Source organism: Pristis pectinata, chromosome 3, assembly GCF_009764475.1.
Source record: "Pristis pectinata isolate sPriPec2 chromosome 3, sPriPec2.1.pri, whole genome shotgun sequence".
NCBI classification, from domain to species: Eukaryota; Metazoa; Chordata; class Chondrichthyes; order Rhinopristiformes; family Pristidae; genus Pristis; species Pristis pectinata.
Window position 1 is genome coordinate 63,573,191 of NC_067407.1, and position 19,320 is coordinate 63,592,510.

General features: G+C 40.5%; 1 protein-coding gene across 4 annotated transcripts in view; it reads left to right on the forward strand.

The window, feature by feature from the left end:
- Positions 1-19,320, forward strand: part of fam20b (FAM20B glycosaminoglycan xylosylkinase) — a 131,958-nt gene that overhangs the window by 74,394 nt on the left and 38,244 nt on the right. For all 4 annotated transcript variants that reach the window (XM_052011853.1, XM_052011854.1, XM_052011856.1 and 1 more), the window contains exon 4: positions 15,115-15,201. In XM_052011853.1, coding sequence (XP_051867813.1) covers positions 15,115-15,201 — 87 coding nt within the window. The remainder of the gene's footprint in view (positions 1-15,114; positions 15,202-19,320) is intronic.

Consider the following 19,320-nt stretch of genomic DNA (forward strand, 5'->3'; position numbering starts at 1 on the left):
AAAGCAACCCTACCCCCCACCCACAAAAGCCATCTACTAATTTGAATACCCCCAACTCCATTGGTGGCAAATCTCCAAAACTGAAAAGAATGTAAACCACCTTTTGTAGTCAAAACAAGGTATCGAAAAAACCCAAAACAAATTTACCGAACTATAAGCAAACTTGTTAGAAAATTTAAACAAAGGCAAAGGATATTAACTGTCAACATTTAAAAAATACAGTTTTATAATTATTTCAAAGAAAAAAAGCAATTAATCACTTTGTCAAGTTCTTGATTATTATTAAAACAGAGCATCAAAAAAATTATTAAACTAAAAGAGATAATAGAAAAAGGAAAAGAAGAATCATTAAGTATGATAGGTGTCCATGTTCCACAACCAAGCAGGAGAACATTAACAAAAGAGAGAAAAAATCTCCAAAATTAGGAAGCGTCAAATCTGAAAGTTAATTATTACTTAATAGATCAGATACGTATTAAATCAAGGAAAAACGCATTTCTTAACCCTCTAAAATTGAAGGCTAGTCCATGAGAAAATCTTTGGCATCCTTGACGGAGTTAAACCATTTACAAGTTTTTTTGGGTAATGTAATTCTCAGCCGTGCTGGAAATAATAATGTTGGATGGTAATCGTTTTGATAGAGACGTGACATAACTGGTTTGTAACTCAGTCTCTCTTTCATAACTTCTGGGGTATAATCTTCAACCAAACAAAACTTCCACTGTTTATATTGAATCATTCCACGACGACGAGCAATTCGTATCAAATGTTCTTTCATACTTACGTAGTGAAATCTCAATATTACTGGCCTTGGTTTTTGCTTTGGCGAAGGCTTTTGTCTTATTGCTTGATGAGCATGATCCAGAATAGGCTGAGCAGAAAACACTTCAGAGCCAAACACATCGACCAGAGGTTTAGAAAAAGAGTTTAATGGAGTTGCAGTTTCAGCGTTTTCAGGAAATCTGATGATTCTTACATTCGGTCTCTGACTGCGACTCTCTAAATCAATAATCCTCTGTTTTTGCTGTTCCAGCTTTTGTGTGGTCGTAATCAAATCTTTTTCAAGTGAGTTCAGTCTGGGATCTTCCTTTTTACCAGCTTGATCCAGCTTGTCAATTAATTGCTGCTGTTTAGCGTTTTCCTGAATGAGTGTATTTTGTTTATCTTCCATATCCTTTAAAAGTGTTTCCAAATCAGCAAATCTTTGATCAAGCTTTTTATCTAGTTTAGAAATACCTTCCAAAGTAGGTTGAGGATCTCCATTATTCTTGCCATTAGCTCCAGCTTTGGATCTGGTATTCATTTCAACAGTTAAAAATCAAAATTAATCTTGTAACAGTATTATAAAAGTTTTATTAAAAGGTGTTACATGAAAGTTAGATGGAGCAGAGCCAATATATGTCTCACTCCATGCAGTGCCACCAATAGACCACCAAGGAACTCTAGTTATTGTACGAGACTTAGTCAAGATTTGGAGTCCTGTTTGTGGTTTTGGTCTTCCTATCTGGAGAAGGATTTACTGAAAAAATGCAAAATGCTGGAAATACTCAGTGGGTCAGGCTGCAATTGTGGAGGGGGAGAAAAGGATTTTTCAGATTGATGACCTTTCATCAGAAGGATATGCTGGCCTTTCACAGTGCAGAGTAGATTTACAGCATTGATTTTGAGTTTGAGTGGTTGTGCTTTGAAGAGAAATAAAAGAAACGGTGAATTCACTGGAGTTTGAAAGGAGATGTGATCTCAAGGAACTTCTGAAAGGGATCAACAGAATAGGTGCTGAGAGGCTGTTGGGGGGAGGGTGCTTGGGGGGGGGGGGGTGGGGGTAGGGAGAGTCCAGCTATGGGCAGTGTTACAATAAGGGTTCAGCCATTTATCACTCTGATGAGAAATTTCTTTAAATGGATCTATAAATTTATGGTATTCACTGCACCAGAGAACTATGGGTGCAGTGTCTTGAATATATTCACGGTTGAGCCCATAGATTTTTGAACATTGAGGGAATTGGGGCACATGGTGATTGAATGGGAAAAGCATTTAAGATACTGTATTAGCTAACATTTATTGAATGACAGAGCAATCAGAAGGGGCCTACTCCAGTTTCCATTTCTTTAAATTCTTCATCTATCCTGTGAGATTCAAACTTGTCTCTCCGGATCATTATTCCAAACTTCTCTGAGTTTAAAAAGCCATATGACTTCATGTTACAGTTTCAAATCCAAACACATTCCTGCCTAAAAGTGCACCAGATTGCATTACATAGCAGTCCCATATTCCTTGCATATTTTCTTTTGTAATGTTGAGCAAAGAGCAATGAGTTCATAGAGCAGTAAATCTTATCTGGTTCAAATAATCACCTTCTGTTAACCACTATAATGATTGTCTCAAACATTCTTGTCTAAATTGAACCTAACAAAATCTAATCTGTTTGGTTGTTAAGAAGGAGAAATTGCTCATCATGAACCAGCACAGAAATTAACCTTAGATCTTTGACCAACTTCCAAAGCTGCCATTTACAGGCTAAAACCAGCCAAGAGACAGCAAATTGTATTACCTGATCATCATGAAGGGAAATTAAAAATAATTAGTTTGTACTTGTTTTGATGTAAACCTCGATTTGAAAGAAACAAAAATGTGGGTTACTGGAAATTAAGAGCAGTGGAATAACAGCTCATGGTGTTGTACTCTTGTGACGAAATGGCCTTGTAAATTAGGATATGATTGATAATCCACCCAAATGAAAAAGATTGCAGTGGAAATTTAAACAAAAAATGTATATCTGTAGTAATGAAGCATCGTGGAACCACAATGCAATTTCTTTGACTTTGAATGCTCTGCTTCTAGTGTGCTTATTTCAGTAATACAGCAACTTTCAGCTAATTTAGTGTGTTAACATCACTAAATTTCAGCCCAATTTAGTGTGTTGTCTTCAGATCCTTTTATCACTTTTCCTTTGCTTCTGCTAATCCATAAATTTATCTTGGATTCCAGTACTAGATAAGACTTACTACTCTATGGACTCATTTCTTCACAAAACCAACTCAACCACGGCCATGACTAATCTGTATTGTTAGGTCATTCAAGCAGTTGGCCTAAACATACACTGTACATGCATAATTTTCTTGAGTCTCAACTATAGGTTTTTTCTTGTTCCTTTCTGTGTTAGGCATGTTCTAAAATTTGATTAAAGAGTGCTAGTGTACAATCTGGCTGAGAAACAATTCCATTTCCTGTATGAGTATTTATGCAGTCTTTGAGTGAGATTGTGACTTTTTTTATATTAGAGGTACATTGGAGCAAGAGCTTAAAGCTGAAAAATCTTAGCTTCAGAAATTACATGCAAAACACATTTGTGAAAGAAGGGCAGTTTTGTACAGGAGAAAATTGTTGGAAGTTCTAAAGAGTAGGATGGTTAAGCTTTGATTTAATTAACCCACAGCTGTTGAAATTTAATGTTCATTGTCAGAAGTTGTATTTGGCAGGCCTGTTTGTGGCAGTGAATTGGGAACGACAGTGATCACTGGTAGGGAGGGATGGAATTTGAACCTTTTTTTTGATGGCAGTATCTTTAGGAAAGTTTTTCTTCATTGCTGCAGTTGACTACACTTAAAATGGTTGATTGGTTGTAAAGTGATTTGGACAGGATGGTGCTATGAAAGAAGTCACATCAAAGAAAGTTTATATTTTTTCCTTTTTAACAAACAGTAAAATATACTGTAAAGATTGTGAATTTGATTTTTATTGGTTACTTTCTACAAGTGTTTGAGCTGCTCCACCTTGTTTTATGGACGTTGAGTAAATATGAAACTTGAATTAAACTTTGATATTAACTTTTTTGTAAATATTGACTTACTCCCAAAGACCCACTCTAATCATTTACATAACACAGAATTCTTAATAGTATATTGCAACAGAAAACTGGTTTTGGAATATTTGCAGAATCTGGGTCAAAAGTCATGATGTGGAAAGAAATGAGAGATGACTGTCCTTCAAAGACTAATTACATTTCGATGAATAAATTATTGGTATTGGTTTATTATTGTCACTTGTACCGAGGTACAGTGAAAAACTTGTCTTGCATACCGTTCATACAGATCAATTCATTACAAAGTGCAGATATATTGAGTTGGTACAGAGTGCATTGAGGTAGTACAGGATAAAAGCAATAACAGAATACAGAGTAAAGTGTCACAGCTACAGGGAAGTGCATTGCAGCTAGACAATAAGGTGCAAGGTCAAACAAGGTAGATTGTGAGGTCAAGAGTCCATCTCATCATATAAGGGAACCATTCAATGGTCTTACCACAGTGGGATAGAAGCTGTACTTGAGCCTGGTGGTATATGCCCTTAGGCTCCTGTATCTTCTGCCTGATGGGAGAGGAGAGAATGACCCGGGTGGGTGGGGTCTTTGATTATGCTGGCTGCTTCACCAAGGCAGCGAGAGGTATAGACAGAGTCCATGGAGGGGAGGCTGGTTTCCTTGACGCACTGGGCTGTGTCCACAACTCTCTGCAGTTTCTTGTGGTCCTGGGCAGAGCAGTTACCGTACCAAGCCGTGATGCATCCAGATAGGATGCTTTCTATGGTGCATTGATAAAAACTGGTGAGTGTCAAAGGGGACATGCCAAATTTCTTCCGTCTTCTGAGGAAGTAGAGGTGCTGGTGAGCTTTCTTGTGCTGTGGCGTCTACGTGGTTGGACCAGGACAGGCTATTGATGATGTTCGCTCCAAGGGACTTGAAGCTGTCAACCCTCTTGACCTCAGCATCGTTGATGTAGACAAGGTGCATGTGCACTGCCCCCTTTACTGAAGTCAATGATCAGCTCTTTTGTTTTGCCGACATTGAGGGAAAGGTCGTTGTCATGACACCATGCCACTAAGCACCCTATCTCCTTCCTGTACTCCAACTCATCATTATTTGCGATACGGCCTATTACAGTGGTATCATCTGCAAACTTGTAGATGGAGTTAGAGCAGAATCTGGCCACGCAGTCATGAGTATACAGGGAGTAGAGTAGAGGGCTGAGGACGCAGCCTTGTGGGGCACCAGTGTTGAGAATAATCATGATGGGGGTGTTGCTGCCTATCCTCACTGATTGCAGTCTGTTGGTCAGGAAGTCAAGGATCCAGTTACAGAGGGAGGTGTTGAGTCCCAGGTCTCAGAGTTTGGTGATGAGTTTGCTTGGAATTATAGTATTGAAGGCGGAGCTGTAGTCAATAAACAATAGTCTAACGTAGGTGTCTTTACTGTCCAGATGCTCCAGAGCTGAGTGTAGGGCCAGGGAGATGGCATCCGCTGTAGACCTGTTAAGGCGGTAGGTGAATTGCAGTGGGTCAAGGTTGTCTGCGAGGTTGGAGTTAATGCGTGCCATGACCAGCCTCTCAAAGCACTTCATGATGGTGAATGTCAGAGCGACTGGTTGGTAGTCATTAAGGCATGTTACCTTGTTTTTCTTTGGTACTGGGATGATAGCCGTCTTCTTAAAACAGGTGGGAACCTCAGATTGAAGCAGGGAGAGGTTAAATATGTCTGCAAATACCCCCGCCAGCTGATCAGCGCAATTTCTAAGCGCACACAGCCAGGGACAACATCTGGGCCAGATGCTTCCCTCAGGTTCACTTTCTGGAAGACTGATCTTATGTCCTTGACAGTGACCATGGGTTCAGTTGCATTGGAGGCTGTCAGGATGGGTGGTGACAATCCACTTCCCTTCTGTTCAAAACATGCATAGAATGCGTTAAGCTCATCCGGAAGGGATGTGATGACTTTGTTTTGTAGCCCGTTATAGCATGTAAGCCCTGCCGCAGCTGACAACTGGTCTGGGACTCTATTTTGAATCGGTATTGTCTCTTGGCATTCCTGATAGCTTCCCGGAGGTCATATCTCAATTTCTTGTAAAAGTCAGGATCACCAGACTTGTGTGCAGCAGTCCTCGACTTCAGTGGGGAGTGGATCTTCCAGTTCATCCATGGTTTCCAGTTTGGGAACATCCGTATTGTCCTCTTTGGTACACAGTCTTCCATACATTTGCTGATAAAGTCTGTGATGGTGGTGACATACTCATCTAGGCTGGCAGCTGAGTCTTTGAACATGGACCAGTCCTCTGACTCAAAGCAGTCACGTAGAAGCTCATCTATTTCCTCAGACCAGCACTGCATGACTCTCTGTACTGGATCCTCCCATTTCAGTTTCTGTTTGTATGCAGGGGGGAGGATCACAGTCTGGTGGTCCGATTTACCAAAGTGGGGGCGAGGGGTGGCCCTCACAATTAAGGATAATAGGCAGTATGGTTTACAAAAGTATTGTAAAGCCAGTTCTAGAATTCAAGTTTACTGAAATTGTGTGAGATGCTCATCTAGTTTTTTTCTTAACTTCTGGGAAAGCACTGTTTTTGGTAATCTGTTTCCTGGGTGCATAATTTCGTGGAGATTTATACAGATTCTTAAAAAGTTGACAATTATAATATTTGGTCATTGCACATAATATTTGGTTGATTAAACACATCCCTACCTTCTGGTGTTTTGCACAGAAGGGAATAAAATGTCCAAATTTATGCATTCTAAACAATGGATTAAATTCAAAGCTTATAATATAATTTGGGGGTTCCAAATTAAAGATGAAGGAGCTCGGTCAGTTGAGTGTCATGGGGAATCATGATCTTGCTCCGCACTAGATGACAAAAGAAACAAATGCACAACAGAAAAATGATTGATTGAACCATCGAAGGTCGAGATAATTACATCATTATCTTGCTGTGTATTTTGATTGATGCAGTTGTGTTGCATTCTATCTCCAAAGTCTAGCGTGAAAGGCATTGCAGATGACAGTGGTGGTTATGTATCATTTAAAGTTGGAAGTGTCTTCTCAACATAATATTTATAGGGCGTTAGGTTTTGTTTTACTTTTTATTTGTTTCCCCTCCAGTCTCAAAATAATTAAAATTTAAACACTGGATGTGGCAAATTGCTCTTCATATTTTCTTCCAAATCATTGGGTGTGAATTTGACAAAGCAAATGTCCAGCCATTTAAATAAAACTAAACTTAGAGCTTTTGTTTTTCAAATCATAATACTGTTTGGGTAACAATGTGTTGTCTTATTTTTAAAATGTTCTCTTATCATCTAGCTACTTGTTGTTGGCCAATTCGTGGGCCTTTTTCACATATGCCACCAATACTACTTGTAACTGAAACATCTTTGAATCTGCAAATTGCATTCAATATTGTAGTACTTTTAAAACAAGTGGCATAGTTCTGGAACTTATGACTGTACATACATGGATACAGAATTTATTTAAATGCACATTCTTATAGGGATATAAACTAGCCCGTACTGGACCTGGTGTTAGGCAATGAGCCTGATCAGGTTTCAGATCTCTCGGTGGGAGAGCATTTTGGAGATAGTGACCATAACTCCTTGACCTTTACCATTGCCTTCAAGAGGGATAGGAGCAGACGATATGGGAAAGTATTTAACTGGGGGAGGGGGAATTACGATGCTATTAGGCAGGAACTTGGAAGCGTAAATTGGGAACATGTTTTTGGGCAAGTGAACAGCAGAAATGTGGAGGTTGTTTAAGGAATACTTGCATGGGGTTCTGGATAGGTTTGTCTCATTGAGGCAGGGTAAGGATGGTAGAGTGAAGGAACTATGGTTGACAATAGATGTAGAATATCTTGTCAAGAGGAAGAAAGAAGCTTACCTGAGGTTTATAAAGCATGGATCAGACAGGGCTCTGGAGAGTTACAAGGTAGCCAGGAGGGAGCTTAAGAATGGACTTAGGAGAGCAAGAAGGGGACATGAGAAATCCTTGGCGAGTAGGATCAAGGAAAACCCCAAGGTGTTCTACACGTATGTGAAGAAAAGGAGGATGACTAGAGTGAGGGTAGGACCGATCAGGGATAAAAGAGGAAACATGTACCTGAAATCGGAAGTAGGGGAGGTCCTTAATGAATACTTTGCTTCAGTATTCACCAGAGAGAGAGACCTTGATGTTTGTGAGGATGGCGTACGACAAGCTAGGGCATGTCGACGTGAGGAAAGAGGATGTGCTGGAACCTTTGAAAAACATTAGGATAGATAAGTCACCGGGGCCGGATGGGATATATCCAAGGTTGTTACGGGAAGTGAGGGAAATGATTGCTGCGCCTTTGGCAATGATCTTTGCATCCTCACTGGCCACAGGAGTAGTGCCATATGGTGTTCCTTTGTTTAAGAAAGGGAGTAGGGATAACCCTGGGAATTACAGACCATTGAGTCTGCAGAAGATTCTTAGAGACAAGATTTATGGGCACTTGGAGTGGGATCTGTTCTGGGAACCCTGGTCTTTGTAATTTTTATAAATGACTTGGATGAGGATATGGAAGGGTGGGTTAGTAAGTTTGCTGATGATACAAAGGTTGGTGGTGTTGTGGATAGTTAGAAGGTTGCTGTAGATTACAACAGGATGTTGATAGAATGCAGAGCTGGGCTGAGAAGTGGCAGATGGAGTTCAACCGGATAAGTGTGAAGTGATACACTTTGGGAGATCGAATTTGAAGGCAGAATACAAGGTTAATGGCAGGACTCTTAGCAGTGTGGAGGAACAGAGGGATCTTGGGGTCCACGTCCATAAATCCCTCAAGTTTGCCGCACAGGTCGATAAGGTTGTTAAGAAGGCGTATGGTGTGTTGGCCTTCATTAGTTGGGGTATTGAATTCAAGAGCCGTGAGGTGATGTTGCAGCTCTACAGAACTCTGGTCAGACCACACTTGGAGTATTGTGTTCAGTTCTGGTCACCTCATTATAGGAAGGATGTGCAAGCTTTAGAGGGGGTGCAGAGGAGATTTACCAGGATGTTGCCTGGATTGGAGAGCATGTCTTATGAGGATAGGTTGAGTGAATTAGGGCTTTTCTCTTTGGAGAGAAGGAGGATGAGAGGTGACTTGATAGAGGTGTACAAGATGATAAGCGGCGTAGATTGAGTGGACAGTCAGAGACTTTTTGCCAGGGCGACAATGGCTAACACGAGGGGACATAATTTTAAGGTGATTGGAAGAAGATATAAGGAGGATGTCAGGGGTAAGTCTTTTACACAGAGAGTGGTGGGTGTGTGGAACGCACTGCCTGTAGAGGTTGTGGGGGCACATACATCAGGGACATCTAAGAGACTCTTAGATAGACACATGAATGATAGAGAAATAGGGGGCTATGTGGGAGGGAAGGATTAGATAGATCTTAGAGCAGGATAAAATGTCGGCACAACATTGTAGGCCAAAGGGCCTGTACTGTGCTGTTATGTTCTCTCTTCTAAGATGCGGTTGAGTTAGCTATTAACCTTCCTAGGATAGGAAAACTCTGATAATCCACTATCCTAGTTCATCTGGCTCACTGGGACCCTGTTCTCCAAACTTCCTTTAAACTTGCTGGATTCACTGGAAAATTTATTGTGTAACATCTCAACAAAAAAATGAATTGAAAGTGTGTTGGGGTATTAATTGGAATAACATCCAACAGCCTGGAAAATCTGCCAGTCAGGCACAACCAAAGTCCCAGAATACCAGACTATTGGGGGTGATTGGGAGTTCTGAGTAGGTGACAGGAGGGACAGTGAAATTCCATTTAAGTCAGTACGGTCTAGACATGGAGTTCTAGAGTGCAGGAATCAGGACCCTGATGCGGTAAAGGGAGCATGGGAACAGTGGCCCTTGGTGTGTTAAGAGAGAGCAGAAACCAGGGACTTGGTGTCAATGGGAAAATGGGAACAGGAGCCCCGGTGTCAATGGTAGAACGGGAACCAGGGCCTCGATGTTTTGAAGGGAATACAGGAATTGGTACACAGCAAGCCAGGTGCTGAACCATCAGGATTTCCTTACAATTGGATAGTGGATTATCAGAGCTTTACTCTATCATACATTTTGCCTTTTTGCTCATCAACATTTAAACAGTAACTTAACATGGCAAAAATGCCCCAAGTTGCTTCACGAGCATTATCAAACAGAATGTTGAAAATGAATCACGTAAGGAGAAGACTAAATTCTTTAACAAAGAGAGAGATTGTACAGAGGATCTTAGAAAGAGAAGTGAAGAATTGTACATAGGGAATTTTGGAGATGAAAAATTTTGGACAGTTCAGGACCTTGGCAGCTGTCAGGATGGCAACCAACAGCAGATTGGTTAAATTCAGGAATGTCCAAGGTCAGCAGTAGAGAAACACAGCTATCTCATCCGAGAGATGATTACAGAGAAAAGGAAAGGAGTGATCATGCAGGGATTTGAAAATTACAAGTGTTGCTTAACCAGGAGCCAACTTAATTCACTAAGCATAGTTGTAACAGATGAATGGGGCTGCCTCAGTTAAGACATGAATGAGAGTGTTTCACAGGAATGGAAGAGAATAGGACAGGAGTAGGCCACCAGGTCTCTCAAGCCTGCCCTGACATTCAATATGATTGTGGCTGACTTATCCTGGTCTCGATTCCTCTTCTGCGCCAATTCCACATCAACCTCAATTCGTTGATCTTTCAAATATTAATCTAGCTGCACAAATACATTTAATGATCTGGCCTCCACCACCCTCATGGTTGAGAAATCCAGAGATTCACTACTCTCTGAGAGAAGAAATTTCTACACACCTCGGTTTTAAATAAATCGGCACCTTATTTTTGTAGCTATGTCCCCTTGTTCGTGACTCTCCCGCTAGTGAAAATATCTCAACATCTGTGCTGTCACTTCCTCTTAGAATCCTATATATTTGAATAAGGTCACCACTCATTCTTATTAACTCCAAGGAATACAGATCCATACTGTCTAACCTCTCTTGATAGGACAATTCTCTCTTCCCAGAAATTTGACTGGTGAATCTCCTTTGCACTGCCTTCAACTCTACTTTTTTTTAGGTAAGGGGACCAAACCTATGCACAGTATTCAAGGTGTGGCCTCACCAATATCTAGTACAACTTCTCCTTCCAAAATTTAGTTAAGGATCTGGCCACAGATCAATCACCAACAAAAGTTTGTTGAACCTGTTATTTTGATTCAAAGACTAAACAGAACAGAACCATGAACTATTATTAGTATATTTCAGGACAGCAGTGTATAATAATCAGGAACAGTACAACATAATTGGATTAAAATAACATTAGTTTCTTAAATAAAGTGACAGGCTTCTAAGTTAAAATCATATATTTTTTTAAAGTATACATCTTGAATCACTTAATAAATCTAAAGAACATAAATTTATCTGATACTTTAAAAATGTAGTGAGGCTTCCTGCGGAGAACAGAATCATACAAGCATGGAAGAGTTATAGCACGGAAGAAGGCCATTCAGTTGATCTTGTCTGCACTGGATATGAACCAGAGAAACTCACTTGTTTTCACCCCCCCCCCCCCCCCACCGCTTCTTCATACCCGTGAAAATTTATACCCAGGTCCCTAATTAAGGCCACAATGGAACCTACCTCCACCTTATCTGCAGGCAGTGCATTCCAGATTCTCTTTCTTTTTACGTTGTACCTGTGACCTCTTGCCGTCAACCCCCACGAACAGGAACAGCCTCCCACTATTCACTCTATCCAAACCGATCTTCATTTTATATCCTTCTATCAGATCTCCCCTCAGCCTTCTACAAAAAAAAATTCCCAGCCCATCCACCCTGTCCTTGGAACTGTAGTTCCTCATCCCAGGAAGCATTCTTGCAAATTTCATCTGTACCCTCTATATGCCTTGGCATTCTTCCTATAATGCTCTCGCCTCCTTCCTCTAATGAATGAAGTCAACAGTGATAGTTGTTGATTTTACAACATAGATGTCATCATGTTATTTTACCTAGCTAGGAATTTTGCATTTTAAGTAGTTGTGACACCTTTTGGACTTCTTAGCTGCATTTGCTTATTTCTGTGGTCTTAAAATTTCAGTGGTCCTATCATTTCTGCAGTTCAAACCATTGAAAAGGGCAAAAACTGCTCTTTTAGTTCACTGAAATTAAACTATCAGTCGATGGTTAAATTATAGCTAATTTTAATGCATAAATTTAATTTGTTGAAGATTAGAATTACACAACAGCAGATAAAATATAGACCTCATCGGCATAATGTCACTAGCCTCATTTTTAGAGACCTAGCTGGGCCATTATTATCCATTTATAACTGAAGGACTTTAGTTGAAACTTTATAAATAAGACTTTCATAACCACATGCATAATCATGCAAGCAAAAATGTATTTCATCTCCAAGGGCTATGAATTATGAAGTGGAGCTTTCAAGGTCCCCCTTCCCCTACCCTGACCCCACAATGTGTTGTAAATCTCAGATATGTGAGAAAAGAACATAGGTATCTATTGTGTAATTAATTTATTCCACTTCCAAGCTGTTTTCTTCAATATTTTTCTTATATAGAAACGTTAAAACCATTTTGCAAGAGCTCTCAATACTAGAACTTGTTACTCAAGGGTAACATGGTTCCTGTACAAATATGTGGGGGTATTATTGAAACAGAATTATTGAATGATTATTTTGTCTTCACATTTCAGGGGAATTCAAGAATGAGCCAAGAACTGAAGCTTGCTTGTTAAAGTCTAACAAATTCCCTGTCCCTGATAGCTTCCACCCCGGCAAGTTTCAGGTGCTTTAGCCAAAATCTGTGGTCAATGCTCTCCCAAGTCAGGATTGACCCTTGAGTTTGGAAAATTGAAACAATAACTTTTACGTGAGAAACTTGATATTGTGAATGTGATGGTGTAACATTGTTAAGACAGTATTGGAATTTGTAATTATGGGTGATTAAGCAAATGCAGAAATTGGAGCTGATTAGAGAAAACCAACATGGATATGTACAGATTATTTCTCTTGAATCTTATTGAACATTTTAGAAAGTAACCAAATTGTTGGTAAAATCTATAGACTCTCAGAAGGGCAATAAAATTCTGTAGAATAGACTTAGCTAAAATTAAAGCTAATGGATTTGAAGCATATTTCTACCCCAGTTAGTAGGTTGCCTAGGTAGTGGAACTTAATTGGGTAATCATGAAATTGGAAAGAAGTGACTAGTGGTGTCTCTGGTGGGACATTAACTGTTCACTACAAAAACAAAATACTGTGGGTACTAGAAATCTGAAATCAAAGCAAAAAATACTGATAATATTCACCACGTCAAGTGTGGTAAATGAAGCAAAGTTGACATTTCAGACTGAAGACCTTTCATTAGAACTGTGAATAACGTAATATAAAAATGGTTTTAAGATCTAGTTAAGGGAGAGGGAAAGAAAGAAAGTTCTGAGATGGCAAAGGCAGGAGAGATTTAATGTTTATTGGGGGAATGTTGGTGCAAGCTCACAAATTCAGAGTGGAGAGGATAGTTGTCAAAAAGAAATCTGGAAGGAATGCTGGGAATCTAGACTATAAAAAAATCTCATTATCTGAAATTGTTTAACACTTTGTTGAGTCTAAAAGCCTGTAATATATCTCGTTAGAAAATGAGAAGCTATTTGTCAAGGTTATGTTTAACTTTGTTGGAATAGTGTAGAGGCTAAGGTCAGAGGATGGAGAGGACAGATCGGAGTGAAACAAAATTAAAATGACAAGCAACTGGAAGCTCAGTTTGAATGGAGGTTTCCTACAAAGTGGTGTTAATGATTTAGGCCAGTGACCATTCGTCAGAAGTCATGGGGAAAAAAATGATGAAAAGTCATTGATCTGCAACATTACCTCTGTTTCTCTCTCCGTTGCTGCCCCATTGAATATTTACAGTTTTAGCTTTCATTTGAAAGTACTTAATTTTTTTTGCTTAGGACATCCAACAAACTCCTTATGTTTTACCTGAGATTTTTTTTCCTTATGACAGCAGTGCTGGAAATAACAAATGTTAATAATGGAATATCTGAGCGCCTAGGACAATTCAACTGTGAAAATCTACTGATACTTTGATAATGGCGTCATTTTTGGTAATCTTGTTCTATGAACATTGCTTTTTCCCCTTTGGGAAATAGACAGCAGTTTTTTCACCTGTGTGTGCATGCCCTTGCTTTCAGTAAATACTTATCCATTATTTTGTGCAATATCACACTGGGGAAGCATGATTATTTAATGATGTATCTGTGGATAGGTTTACGATTTTTATTAGATATGTGTAAAGAGTTTAATATTTAGAGTGGAGCATTAAATAATGTACTGCTACTGTCAGTTTTATAAATTTTCCAAAACTTTTGAACCAGTTATCATACTAGCCCAGATAAACAAAACACTAAATCTTGTATGATTGATAATTCTTAAAAAAGAAGAAATAAGAAAATAAGGAGTAGCAGAGTGGTGCATCATTTTAAAGGATAAATTCAAGAAAATGTCATAGTTTGAGCAAATTGAAGTTTAATTTTTATATAAAACATTTGAGAAGCGAAGAACAAAGTGGATCAGTCAATTTCTTAATAATTGCAATCATTAACTATTAGACACAAGAGACTCTGCAGATGCTGGAATCTGGAGCAACACATACAAAATGCTGGAGGGACTCAGCAGGTCAGGCAGCATCGATGGAGGGGAATACACAGTCAAAATTTCGGAGGAGGGGGAGGAGCACAGGCTGGCTGGCAGGCAGGCAGGCACAGGCAGGCTGCTCCTCCCCCTCCCCTGACCACCTCATTCTAGCTTCTGCCCTCTTCCTTTCCAGTCCTCATGAAGGGTCTCGACCCCAAACGTCGACTGTTTATTTCCTTCCATTGATGCTGCCCGACCTGCTGAGTTCCTTCAGCATTTTGTGTGATGATTAAATATTATGGTGTTTTGCAGTACTGCATGAAACCTTACATAAAAAACTTATTAAACAAAACTATTTCAATTTATTCTGTTTTGCGAATCCCTCACTGAACCTTTTAGAGTGGATGTATCTATCCTGATTTAGAACTGACAAATCTTGTATTGAGAAATGGTTATAGTTGACGACTTCCTGAATCCACATGAAAGCAATTTTCAGTAAGTTTCTTTTTACTTGATAACATAATGGAGGTTTTGACCTCTCAGGAAGAATAATCTGAAGCTTTTTTTGTTTGAAAGATGCCTTTTAAAACAGCTAATTGCTACTATTCATGTTACATACAATGTTTTAAAGTTTGTGCGTTTAATTTTTTGTTTTGCTTTTCTTTTAGGTACAGCAGGGCTTATGTGGTGGAAGGGGAACCGTACGCTGGTTATGACAGACACAATGCTGAAATATCTGCTTTTCATCTGGATCGGTACTGTACAAAAGCATGTTTTTGGGACTAGGGGTGGTATAAGAATTTAGTTAAATGCTTGCATTTGGTTGAAATCAATATTTGTATTTTAAAAAATGGTTAAGCTGATTTTATTCTTAATTGTAGCCAGACTAGTACACATAGCTTTGTGTGTTTTCTTAGTCTGACCTTTTATCATCTACGTTGGAATCACAGAAAACTGATGAGGCAGAAGGAGGCCATTCAACCAATCATGTTGATGCTGGTTGAAAAGGATTACTCAGCCTAATCCCACGTTGGACCAGAGCCCTGCGAGTAGAGAATTACAAGTGCATATTCAATCATATTTTAAGCATGATTAGGATTTTTGCCCTTTCGGGAAGTGACTTCCAGATCCCTACTACCCAACAGGTGAAAACAAGTTTTATTTCCCCTCCAATCATTCTCTCAGCTACTTTAAATATATGTGCCCTGGTCTTTGACCCCTCTGTTGAATGAAATAACCCCTTTCTGTTAACTCAATCATGGTTCCTCAAAATCTTAATACAGCTGAATTCAGTCTCTCCTCAGCCCTCCTCTGCCACCACATCCTATCTAATCTTTCCTCATTAAAATTTTCCAGATCTGGAAACATCTTGCAAATCTCCTCTGTACCCTCCAGTGTAATCACATGAGGTGACCGGAACTTTACACTGTACTCAAACTGTGATTTATCAGTGTTATATATAGTTCGAGCATAATCTTTCTGCTCTTACATCCTATGCCTCAGCTAAGAAAGAACATCCCATGTCCCTTTTTAGCCACCAAATCTAACTATCCTGCTAACTATAAGGCTCTGTGGAGATGAGCTCTTATGTCACTCTGATCCTCCAGACCCTTCGTTATCTTTCCATTTATTGTTGTATATCACAAAAAGCAGTGTCTCTCATTTCTATGGATTAAATTCTATTTGCTCCTTTGTTTTGCCCAACTAATCAGGCCATCTGTATCTTCCCGAAGTCTAAAACTTTCCTGTTCACTGTGAACAACATCACCAGTTTTGGTATTCTTTACAAGTTTCATTATCATGCACCCTTCATTTAAATTTCCATCATTAATATAACACTAAGATTGGATCCAATATTGGCTTGGCAATATGATACAGAGGGGCATGGTGGAGGGTTGTTTTTATGATTGGATGCCTGTGACTAGTGGTGTTCCACAGGGATTGGTGCTGAGACCCTTAATAATATACATGAATGATTTAGATGTGAATGCAGGAGGCATGATCAATAAGTTTGCAGATAACGTGAAGATTGGTGGAATTGTTGACAGTGTGGAGGTTAATCTTAGGCTACCTGGTTGGTGAAATTGGTGAGAAATGGCAGAAAGAGTTTAATTCTGAAAAATGTGACCTGATACATTTTGAGAGTACATCTGAAGCCAGGACGTACACCGAAGGAGTACTGAGGAATAAAGAGAGCTTGGTGTGCAAGTCAAAAGATCCTTGAAAGAAGCAGCGCAGGTAGATAACCTGGTTAAGAAGGCTTATGGGGAAATTGGGCTTCATTAGCCAGGACGTTAAATACTAGAGCAGAGAGGTTATGCTCCAGCTTCATCAAACGTCAGATTTAACTGTAGTCCTGTGTCCAATTTCACTTATAACACTACCGGAAAGATTTGATAGTGCTGGAGAGGGTGCAGAGGAAATTCGTCATTATATTGCCTGGGATGGACCATTTCAGTTATAGATTGTAGCATTTGTATTGTTCTTGACACTCAGATAATACATTATTAATAGGAGACTGGAGAGGCTAGGTCTATTTCCCTGGAGTTGAAGACGTTAAGAGAGGACATGATGGAGATATATAATATTATGAAGGGTATAGATAGAGTAGACAACAGCAAACATTTTCCTCTTATAGATATATATAAAATTAGAAGACACAGGTATCAGAGGTATTATAAAATGAGAAGACACAGGTGAACCCTCGCAAGGCTTCAGGTCCCGATGGTGTACCTGGTAGAGTATTGAAAATCTGTGCCAACCAATTGGCTGGTGTGTTCAAGGACATCTCCAACCTCTCACTGCTGCAGTCGGAGGTTCCCACCTGCTTCAAAAGAACATCAGTCATACCGGTGCCCAAGAAGAGCAAAGTTAGCTGCCTCAATGGCTTTCACCCGGTAACACTCACGTCTACTGTGATGAAGTGCTTTGAGAGGTTGGTCATGGCTAGAATTAACTCCTGCCTGAACAAGGACCTGGACCCGCTGCAATTTGCCTACCGCCACAACAGGTCTACAGTGGATGCAATGTCACTGCTCTTCACTTGGCTTTGGAGCACCAAAATAATAGCGGTAGATACGTCAGCCTCCTATTTATTGATTAAAGCTTGGCGTTCAACACCATCATCCCCTCGTTACTAATCAACAAGCTTCGAAATCTGGGCCTCTGTACCTCCTCTGCAACTGGATCCTTGGCATCCTTATCAGGAGACCACAGTCAGTGTGGATTGGTAGAAACATCTCCTCCTCACTGACAATCAACACAGGCGCACCTCAAGGATGCGTGCTTAGCCCACTGCTCTACTCTCTCTACACTCATGTCTGTGTGCCTAGGCACAGTTCAAATGCCATCTATAAATTTGCCACTGACACCACTATCGTTGGCAGAATCTCAGATGGTGACAAGGAGGCATACAGGAGTGAGATAGACCAGCTGGTTGTGTGGTGTCACAACAACCTCGCACTCAACATCAGCAAGACCAAGGAATTGATTGTGGACTTCAGGAAGGGGAAGTCGGGAGAACATACACCAGTCCTCATTGAGGGGTCAGCGGTGGAAAGGGTAAGCAGTTTCAAGTTCCTGGGCATCAACATCTCAGAGTATCTATCCTGTGCCCAACATATTGATGCACTCATGAAAAAGGTGCGCCAGCAGCTCTACTTCATTAGGAGTTTGAGGATATTTGGTATGTCACCAATGACTCTTACAAATTTCTATAGATGTATGGTGGAGAACATTCTGACTGGTTGCATCACCGCCGGGTATGGAGGCTCCAATGTGCAGGATCGAAATAGGCCGCAGAGGGTTGTAGACTCAGCCAGCTCCATCACGGGCACAACCCTCCCCACAATCGAGGACATCTTCAAGAGGTGGTGCCTCAAGGAGGCGGCATCCATCATTAAGGACCCTCACCATCCAGGATGTGCCCTCTTCTCATTACTACCATCAGGGAGGAGGTACAGGAGCCTGAAGACCCACACTCAAGGTTTCAGGAACAGCTTCTTCCCCTCCGCCATCAGTTTTGTGAATGGTCAATGAACCGTCTTTGATTGAGTAGCCATACGAGACCATTGTCAAAACGCTCACTAAAATGCATGTGGACTACATCAAATACAAAAGAAACAAAGGACTGCAGATGCTGGAATCTAGATGAAAAAGACTATGATGCTGGAGGAACTCAGCAGGCCAGGCAACATCCATGGAGAAAAGCAGGTGGTCAATGTTTTGCATCAGGACCCTCCTTCAGGACTGAAGATAGGTAAAGGGGAATATATAGGCGGGAAAAGCAGAGCAGTGATAAGTGGACAAAAAAGGGGAGGCGGGGTGGGCACAAGGTGGTGATAGATAGATGCAGGTAAGAGAAAGTGATAGGTAGGTGCAGGGGAGAAGGGGAGAGCAGATCCACCAGGGGATGGGTCAAAGGTAAGGAGGAAAAAAGGGAGGTAGAAAAAAGAGAGAGAGGCTAGGAAAGGGAAGAAAAGAAGAGGCATGGTTGGGGGTGGGTTGTGGGGATTACTTAACATGGAAGATTTCAATGTTCATGCCATTAGACTGCAAGGTTCCAAGACGGAAAATGAGGTGCTGTTCCCCTAGTTTGCACTTGGAATTCTCCTGGCAGTGGAGGAGGCTGTGAACTAACATACCTGTGATGGAGTGGGAGTTGAAGTGACTGGCAAAGGGGAGATGCAGATCGTGGTTATGGATGGAGCGCAGGTATACTGCGAAAAGCGCACCTAGTCTGCGTTTGGTCTCGCCAATGTAGAGGAGGCCGCACTTGGAGCACCAAATGCAGTAGATGATATTAAGGGAGGTCCAGGTGAATCTCTGTCTCAGTTGAAAGGACTGTTTGGGTCTCTGAATGGAGGTGATGTAGG